At 43.4% G+C, this 10,313-nt stretch overlaps 1 protein-coding gene across 1 annotated transcript in view; it reads left to right on the forward strand.

Annotated features, from left to right (window-relative positions):
- The first annotated feature begins 6,255 nt into the window (after nucleotides 1–6,255).
- Nucleotides 6,256–10,313, forward strand: part of LOC103367317 (lipid phosphate phosphohydrolase 2-like) — a 20,908-nt gene continuing 16,850 nt past the window's right edge. Inside the window, exon 1 of the mRNA XM_008295310.1 lies at nucleotides 6,256–7,160. Coding sequence (XP_008293532.1) covers nucleotides 7,100–7,160 — 61 coding nt within the window. The 5' untranslated portion in view covers nucleotides 6,256–7,099. The remainder of the gene's footprint in view (nucleotides 7,161–10,313) is intronic.

Consider the following 10,313-nt stretch of genomic DNA (forward strand, 5'->3'; position numbering starts at 1 on the left):
TGCTGTGGTCACCTTTCCAGTGAAGATCGTTGTGTGACTTCCTCCAGGAGTCCTGATGAGTTCATCTTGTGAATCCTGCTGGTCTGGGACCCAGAGGCGCCCCCTGCTGCTGACACCAGTGACTCTCATGTTCAGGTAGCTAATAGCACAAATACCGACAGCTCACTGACTTCAGCTTTCAGAGCAGAGTCCTCCTGCAGCAGGAACGTTCAGGATCGTGCAGCTAAAAGCTTCTCAGTTTAAAGTCATGCAGTAAAACAGCATCAGATTCACACAGAATATCTGCAGCACTGTGCTGAGTTTCCTGTTTCCCTCTCGAGCCGCCTCAGCAGAGCGTCGTCCAGCATCTCGTCTGATAAGGTTTCAAACAGGACATCCTGGTCCATGTCTTTTCACAGGTGTCCTGTAGCAGCACACCTACACCAGTAGGTCCTGTTGGGTCTGTGTGCTGGAGGCTGTCGTGAATCCTTTAAACTGGACATTATATGCAAACGTCCAGCCGGTGTTCCAGGTTTCTGTCTGACTTTGTGTCCACGAGAACCACCAGAGTGTCAGAGAGGGAACACACTGAGTTCTGTCTATTTGGGTTTGTTCCTCCTGAATCAGAGTCTAGAAAAGGCCTGATACCGGCACAGGAACCACCGGTCCACAGCTTCACAGTTTAACTTCTGCTCTACGTCAACGACCTGAAAACAGCCTCAGAAAACGGCTTCTCGGTTCAAATCTGTCTGAGATCAGGAGGAACTGTTGGTCTGTGGATAAGCATGTGACTTCACAAAGTCCTCATAGAAACAAATCTGAATTATTATATTTTTAAATAATTGCCAGGTGGAGTCATTGTGTGTGTTTGTACAGAAGCATGATGCTTATTGGGATCACCAGGAGTCTGGGTTCAGACGCTGACGTTACCTGAAACACGGTGCTGCGTTTACTAGACTCTGTTCATTTTATTCTGAAAATCAACATCAGGTTGCTCCTCTGTGACATCCTGTGTGATGTAGCTCTCATACTGCACAGATGATCACTAGTAATATAAGTTTAATAGTCTGGGTCTCTGTGAAGCCGTTTAAACTCAGACTTACATTAAAACAGACTAACGATGAGCAGAACTTGGGTCAGATTTTGCCCGTTTTGCTGCGTCTTCATGATTTAAAACCAAAGTAAAGCACACTGAGTCAAGTGGGACGTATTTATTAGGAGCTTTTAAAGTGAAGTTTTGCCTAAATAGCACATAATTATTAACAGATTAAATGTATTGCAACATCTCACATGTCTGGGGATCAACTACCAGCCAAGCGAGTGGATTTCACAAGCAAAGGGATCATTAATACAAAACCAGGTCTGCTGAGAATGAAGGAACTCTAGTTGGATCACATCTCTGTTCTCACTCAGCTCCTGTCAACCCTTCTGTCCTAATCCACCTTCTCATCCTCCTGCTGTCTGGCTCTCTGGTGCCCTCTAGTGGCCTCCTGGTGCAGGTCAGGCAGCAGTGACCAGGTGTGTAACTGTAGGTTTTATCAGCTGATATTTTGCCCTCTGTGCAGACAATGCACTCTGCAGAATGTAAAGCTGCATTCGCTGCACAGGATCAATGAAAATGGGAAAGTATTTATTAGATGCCTTCTATATCGGGAGGAACATTTTAAAAACCTTCTGTATGACAGCCAAAGGCCCTTTCAGACACTCAGGATCAGTACATGGTGCATTCAGGTGTCGACTAAACGAGCATCAAACACATTTCAGTGCACAGCAGACCAGCTGATCACTGTAGGTGAGGTGTTTTCTTTGCATGTTGATGCAAGGAAAGTTCACACAAATACAACATTTGGCTGGTCTATAAATATCAGATCTATAAGAGCTTGTATAGCAGAGGACCAGGAGCAGGCTGAGGGGAGAGGATCCACAGGTTTAGTGCTTCACCTCCAGGACGGTCGTATTTAATGCAAAGCTGTAAAAAAGAGAAAAGTTTCAGGAGAAAAGGCAGCATATAGACATTGACTTAACACATAACAGGCAAAACCCTCTATATATGTATATATGTGTATCTGTATATATGAATATATGTGTATCTATATATATGAATATATGTGTATCTATATATATGTATATATGTGTATCTATATATATGTATATATGTGTATCTATATATATGTATATATGTGTATCTATATATGTATATATGTGTATCTATATATATGCTTGCAGAGGTGACAGGTAGCTGTAAACATTTCTCCTTTCAGGTTTTGTCTTCAGAGAAAAAACAAAACAATATAAAATCTACAGAGCTCCAAATCAATCTGAGGTCTTTTTATGCCACAATTTAGTCTGTGTTATTCAATATTTTATACTATTAATTATCTTATTTACATTTAGTAAGAGACAAGAAGAAAAAAGAAAAAAAAACACACTCAACAAATACAAAATCATGTGAAAACAATACAGCCGTCCTCAGATGTGTTCACAGCCTCCCATTAAAGAAGGAAACAGCAGCTTCAGTCACTGGAATCAGCTGAAATGGACAAAAGTAGTAATAAATAAAAAATCATGACGTTGCTTTGAACTGTGGTTCAACAGAAATACTGAAAAAAACAAATAAAACCAATCAAACCAGCCTGATGGAGCTGTGAACTAACATGTAGCTGAACAGCCCTCTGAGCCAATCACTGCCATCAGGTGTTTCTGTAACTCTCAGTCAGACTTCTGCACCTGTTGACAGGTGTTCTGGTCCACTGCTCATCAGCAAAGGCCTCTCATTGGTCCGCTGCTCATCAGCAAAGGCCTCTCATTGGTCCGCTGCTCATCAGCAAAGGCCTCTCATTGGTCCAGGACAGATTTTTTATTATTTATTCTTTCCAACCACAATTCAAAGCAGCGTCTTATTTCACTAAATTATAATTTAACAATTTTTTATTTGTTATTACTTTTTCCAGTTTCTGGTTGTTTCAGTGACTGTTGTGGATTTTGCCTTTTCTCTGATAGAAGCAGATGAACACATGTGAGGACGTCTGTACATCGTGTTCATCGTGTCCACGCTCAGCTAACCGCTCAGTGTTTGTGATAATCTCAGAGTAATCTAGTTTCATATCACCTCAAGATATTGAATTATATATATTGAATTTCCCTTCTGGGATAAATAAAGTATTTTTCACTTCATATTCCTAAAACAAAGTAAACATGTGAGTTGATCCATGAAGGAACGAGACAGTAAAACGTATCACACAACATACATCCTCACAGCTCAGTGTGCTGCTGCATTGATTCATGTGTCAGACACAGACGATGAGGAGAAGAGGCTTGAATGCAGAGATCCAGCTGCATTAGAGCCTGTTTTTAAATGTCAGAGTGACATGAAGAAACGAGGAGCGTGTGCAGAGTCCAGCAGGCAGCAGGAAAAGCCTTCCTGTGACGTCAGTGTGACTGATAGTTTATCTCATGGGGCCTCCTGCTCTGCAGAGCCGCTGCCTCTGACTGATTAGGAGCTGCGCTGTAATCTGGGAGCACAGCTGAACAAGGTGAACAAACACGACACGCTTCTACCAGACTAACTGTACAGTAATGAACGAATGAAGGGAAGCAGATGTTGTCTCCACTTCAGAGTAACACATGGGATCCAGCAGGTGAGCCTCCTGAGAGTCGTACAGGTTTAGTGGTGAGACCAACGGCTGCGTCTTCATTAGCTCAAAGCTTAGATGAATGTTGAAGCATGTATGGACAGAACAGGAGCTCAGATTGAAGGTTTTAACCAGGCACCAGCTCACTAAAGCATTAAATGTCAAAGCTTCACGATAACCTGCAATCTGATGGCAAAGGTCACCAAAGGTCACCAAAGGTCACCAAAGGTCACCGGACAAAAGCAGAAACACCGTTTTTAAACTGTTAAACAAAACTTAATATTTCAAGACAGCAGTTTTTGTTGGCAGGATAAAACTAAAGCTGTGGCCTCGTGTTTCACGCTCAGCAGCCTGGATCTTCACAACATCTAACATCTAAACCAGGGGGGTCCAGTCCTGGTCCTCCAGGGCCACGGTCCTGCATGTTCTAGATGTTTCCTTCTTCCAACGCACCTGATTCAAATGATCAGGATCGTTATCAGGCTTCTGCAGAGCTTGATGATGAGCTGATTTATTAGAAAGCGTTCTGTGTGTTTAGTTCTGTATGATAGTGACCTGCAGCCACACGGTTCAGAAAACATCACGAGTTAACTTCTGTGTTTTCAGCCTTTCTGTTAACGTGAGCTCAAAGACTTCAGTTTTATTTTGTCTACTTGTTTAAAACAGCAGATTCATCTAAACTAATTTATCTTTAACATGTCCTGAGATATCGTCATCCAAACATAACATCAATTTTTAATGTATATATACTTAATATGTCAAACTGAACTTTCACACAGGTCATTTTAAATAGTTTATGATATTAAAAACATTTTAAGTGTTAACATTAAGTTAGTTTAGAGATTAAAGGAACACTTCTGAAAATCCGGCGTTCCCTCATGAAGACATGTTTGTGAAGCTCTTGTCTGCAGAACATCAGAATAAATCTGTTCGTCTGAATCCTCCTCAGTGTAATAAATTAAGAACATATCAGTAGTGAGAAGATCAAACTTCTGTTGTTTTGCTGGACGTTGAAAAGCAGCCAGAAGGGGGCAGAGAAGCCTCAGCTTTAAACGTACTCCTGGTACCGTTCCCTCACATCCTTCTGTGTGTTCCTGACGTTTCATTTCCATACTGTGAAGTTTTAATTGGCAGCTCCACACATCTGATTTCAGCGCTTTTAACTCGACTGTTTGCAAATGTGCAAAAAGTCAAACAGCGCTGCTGTTCAGAGCGTGTGCACGTAAGATTATCTACTTAAGTCGAGGGAGCTGAACTAATATACTTGGGGGTAAACATGGTGTTTGTCAGGCAAACAGAGTTAACAGTTAATACACACTCATGACTCTAAAGCAGTACACACACGGCTGGATGCAGCCAGCGAGGCGTGGCCTTGCATCGCCTCCTGGAGGGGGAAATCCTGACTGCCTGGGGCAAACAGCACCGGGGCCGGAGTCATGCTGGTGCTAATCCATGCTAATGTAGCTTTACTGCCAGCAGGCCTTATAAAAGTCTCCCTGCTTTTGTTAGGATGGAAATGTTGTCTTCCGTGTTCTTTCAAACACCCACCAGGTGCGTTTAGTGTCCACCTCCGAGTGGCATTCAGGGACTGACTAACGTGTGGGCCTGACGGACACGCTGTCTGCTTCTAAATCAGCTTTATGTAAATCCTGCTCATATGTGAGAGAATAATGGAGTGAGGAGAAGTTCTCAGGAGATCTGAGCTGTGAGTTTGTTGTGTCGCATTGAGCAGAGCTCCACCTAGAAACAGGAGCAAACATGATCCTCAGCTCAACCTTCAGCCTTTTTATTTAAATGTTCAAGAGTGAAGCCGTGTTATGTATGAAAACAACATTATTTAGTGATGATGTCAAGAGCAGGCCCAGTCATTTGTGTCAGGATGAAGCAGAAGTTATCTGGACCTTGTTCTTCTCAACAGCGCCACCTACTGAACTGGATAACTCAGGGAGGAGCAGGTTTTGATGTAAGGAAAGAAAGCAGTGTCTGGGTGGAACAATCCTTTAAAACTACAGCTCTGATGACACTGTTATGTCACCTCATAATGACCTAATTATGCTAATGACACAGTCTGCTAAATGTGCAACTCTAAGCAACAAAGTTAGTGCTGCAGAAAAATGACTGAGTTGAACAAACCTCTGAAACTACAAATATTTGTACATAAGTAATAATTTTGATTAAAATAGCCTCTAAAACCACAACTTGTTAGTTAGAAAGTATTATTTGGGTCAAACAAACCTCTGAAACTACAAATATTTGTACATAAAGAAGTATTTCTTTATGGAATTACCCTTTAAAACCGGAACTTATTAGATGGAAAGTACGACTCTGGTGGAATAACCCTTTCAAACTCCAAATATTTGTACATAAAGAGGTATTCTTGATGGAAATAACCTACAAAACCACATCATGTGAGGTAGAAAGGACCATTTCTGGTGGAATGAACCTTTAAAATGACTAGTATTTGTATATGAAGTACTATTTTTGATGGAATGAACCTTTAAGACCGTAGTTTGTTAGCTAGAAAGTCGTTTTTAAGGTGGAATAAACCATCATTTTTATGGAATTAACTTTTAAAACAACAACTTGTTATCTTTAGTTGGAATAAACTTCGTGTTTTTGATGGAATGAACCTTTAAAAAAGAAGAAGAAAGCACTTTTTGTTTGGAATACACCTTTCTGTCTTTACATGCTTGAACAGATGGTGATATCTGGGAAAATATTTTAGCTTTAACCAACATAGTAGGTTGTAAACAAATAAACAAACAAACAAACAAACAATGTTCCTGACAGCGCAGCCTCCTGGACCGGAGACACACGGTGTCATTTTCTTCTTCTTCTTCTTCCTTCTCTGTCTTTCCTCCTCAGAGGTATTTGTGGCTTCCCTCCTCCTGCTTTGATCCTCACTCTGCTCGGCTCTCCTCCACTCAGCTGACATTAAAATAAAGAGTTAATGTGCGCAGTCACGGACAGAAACATGGAGCCAGCCGCGGAGAGCTTTCTGTGCGTAAAGCTTCGAGCCTGGCGGTGATGTGATCAGAGAGGAGCCAGACGAGGAAGTCTGGAGGAGGGACCAGCGGCAGTGGCGTGGTCCCAGCACAGGAAAAAAAAAAAGGAGTTTCTACTGGATTCTCCTGACGCCTGCAGCTGCTACGGAACCGGAGGATCTGTGCAGTCCGGCTCTTCTCTCTGTACCAGCAGCAGTAATGTGCGCTGAGGACGTTAGAGGCGCGTAGGTTCTGATCCGCTGTCGGTTTGACAAACTTTCAAACACACCTCTGCTGTCAATGTGAGCGCAGGTAGAGCCGAGGATCCCGGAAGAACTCGTTGTGCAGGTTACCAGCTTGTTTGCATAGCAGCCTGCGCGTTTGTCCCGCAGCGAGCCGCCGCAGATGGACTCTGAGTCCAACCAGTAGAACTTCTGTCCAGAGTTTTATTATTATTGTAAAAGGAAGGAAGTGAACGGAGAAGAGGAAGAAGAAGAGGACAAAATGAAGGATCTGAGGAAGAAGAAGCTGTTCGTGGTGATGGATGTGCTGTGCGTCTTGGTCGGTAAGTTGTGGACACTCAGTACCGAACCGTGCGTCAGTGAATCTGCCTCTTATCGCAGAATTCCGCCTCAGTGCTGTCAGCAGCTATTTCAGATCATGTGTTTGTGTTGGCAGTAAAGTCCATGAGTGTGTTGTGCACTCATGACACCGATCCAGGAACTCTGCTTAGCTTGTTTATTTGCATCCTGTTTTTAATGTGGACACAACCAGCTTCATGTCTCTTCACAAACGCTCGGAACCGGTTTGTCACTCTGAGCTTATTTACGTAGATCTGTGCTGGAAAACTGAGTCCAGCCTTAAAACAGTGAGAGGAAGCTTCCCTCTCATCCTCCTCCTCAGGCTGCACAGCCGAGAAAAGTTTTGCAGAACTTTACGGAGTCTCAGGAAGCTGAATGTTTGTTTATGGAAATCCGATACGCATGTGTGCGCCTCCTATTCCTCATTTTCTGCAATATTTTTGTCTGCCAGGAATCTTCTGAAGAATGTTCTGCTTCCCACAGAGCACTTTTCTCCACATATGACTTCCACTCAGAGTTTAGCTTGAGGCACAAAATCACTTCTCAGGGAACAATATGTCTTTTTCTGTCTTTTCTTCTCCGTCGCTGCTCTGCCTGGAGAACATCATCCCTGCGTTAGAACGCGTCTCCTCCCATCTCTGACAATGAGCACACAAAGGGCTGCTGCTGGAAAGTGAATCATAGTTTGTCTTTTTGCTTTTAATCTTTACTGAATGGACGTGGACAGGATGTGACATATGGAGGATCAGAGGTGTCGCAATTATTTATGAAGCAATCCATTAATTAATGTTAAATCTACAGAAAGCACATGCAGCAAAGGTTACGGCTAAATTCACAAATCAGTTCATAAATATCCCTGTAGGAGATTTTAAAATACATCTAAAGGATTCTTATATTTTTTCACTTTGTACAGCAGCTACAGAAAAAAAATGAATCAGGTTAGAGACACAAGACGTATAAAAGTTGGATAAAGATTTAAAAAATAAGGAAAATAATCGATTATGTCCAATTTCTGCTTGAACAAACATGACAGGGTGGATATTTGTAAGAATCTACATAGAAGTTATATAACTTGTTATTATGCTTGAAAAGTTATAGAGAAAAAAACCAGTGTTGTGCAATAAAAATGTCCAAACAAACACACAATCAAATGAAGACATGATTTCATGTATTTTTAAACCACACCAAACAAGACACGACTGCATCATTCAGGATTGAATTCCTACCTAGAAGAATCAATAAATCACGATGCGGCGCCTTTATTTATGTGACACCTGTGGTCTTCCGTAGAGTTAATGACAACCTTCTGAGGAAAACGTTTAGAAACACAAAGAGCAACAACAAATGTGGGAACTCCTCAGCAGCGCCCTCAGAGCCAGCGTGAGGAATGTGGCGCTGTGGTGGGACGCCGGCCTGCCGCCTGCTGCTGCGTCACGCCTTGTTGCAGCCGTGTGCTCATCCTGGTTGTGTCTGAACTCGTGGAGCAGGATGAAGATCACGGCGTGCAGACCCCCCTCCTGCCTCCGGCTTTTCAGAGAGCTTAGGGCTGTTTTTTTTATTCCCCCCCATCTGTGGGAACATCCACAGACTGCTGAAGTTGATAAGCCTCGCCATTTCGCTGTCACAAGTCTGGGATTAACGTCTGGGCTGGGTCGGTCGGTCGGTCGGTCGGCTCTGGATGGCTGCATCCCACCCTTCAGCCTCTCCCTGCCTGCTGCCACCCACGTCACTCACCCAAATAATCATCAAGTCAACCCCGAGCTTATGTGAGGTCGCCCCAACCATGTAATAGCGACATGATGGAGCTTGTAATTACGCTGACCATTAGCCCAGATGGAAGCAGAGGTCTGAGTCGGTTCCGTCTGAATGTTGGGTCTGTTTACGATTCTTGTAATGAACTTAAAGAATCCCACTAATATATCATCGGTCCTCTCTCAGCAGCATCTGGTTTCATGGTCCTCCAGACTGTCTGCATCTTTTGTTAAGAACAAAAGTCCAAACAGCAGATAGTAAATTACTCTAAAAATAAAGTTCTAGTAAACAGTTTCTCCAAAATACTACCTGATGTGTTTTTGCAGCCAAACACAGGAATCAGCAAAAACAACAGGCTGCTGTAAGAAGAACAGGAAGCTCAGAATGCTAGCGCGAGCTTCAAACTGATGCCCTGAAGTCTTTATTTACATTAAATTAAATCTCTAAACTCCTGAACAGACTCCAGTCAGCCATACGCTGCAGCCCGATACACAGACGTAGAACTCGTCTTCTTCCTTTTCTTCTTCGTTTTAGGTGTTTTTCGTGCTACATGCAGTTTTTAAATGTCAAACAGAGTCGGTAGATCTGAGTTCTGGATCATAAAAGAAGCTTTTCTACGTTATAACTCACGGTGCTGTTTAATAGCGGTACACAGTTAATGCTGACTAACCCGACCACAGGATGAAGGCAGCTTGTTAGTGGATGTGTTGATCAGTGAACCCGGTGGTGTTCAGTGGAGCGCCGTCATGAGTCAGACGGTGACTAACTGTTGGCAGAACCCTGTAGAAACTCAGTTCTATGCTGTTTTCCTGTATTTTTACAGAACGTAGTCCCAGCATTAAACAGTACGTTCTGCTGGAGTCTGATAGACGATGATTAACCTGTTGTGAACATTAAAGCCGCCGTCGCTGTGAAAGGAAAAGTCGCTGAACAGGAGCGCACAATAACCCAGCGGCTGCTCTGGTCCATTATCTGCTGCTCCACCCTGCCATGCCCAGGTCACTGAATGTTCCTCCTCTGTCTGCTTTACAACCCTGAACCGCCTCCTGCCCAGTGGCTGCCTGTGGGGCTGTTTTCTGGCTCCTTCCTCCTCAAAACCCGCCTGTCTGGACCTAAGAACCGTGTCTGCTCTTTTGTGAGGGACACTGGAGCTGCTGGTGCTGCTCAGATATCTGCTCGTCCTTCACTGTGAGCCTCCCTTCCTCCTCCTGCTCCTTACCCTCCCTCCCCTCCTGTCTGTGGAAGTCTGCACTCAGCACAAATAGACGGTGGGTGTTGGCTCAGAGAAGAAAGACCAGGTTTAACCTCTCCCTGCCCACACTGTGCAGCTCTGCAGGTGTAGTAGGTTGTGGTGGAGTCACAGGCGCTGCTGTAGGCGAAGTGAA

This window comes from Stegastes partitus, unplaced genomic scaffold, assembly GCF_000690725.1.
Source record: "Stegastes partitus isolate 25-593 unplaced genomic scaffold, Stegastes_partitus-1.0.2 Scaffold1037, whole genome shotgun sequence".
Taxonomy (NCBI): domain Eukaryota; kingdom Metazoa; phylum Chordata; class Actinopteri; family Pomacentridae; genus Stegastes; species Stegastes partitus.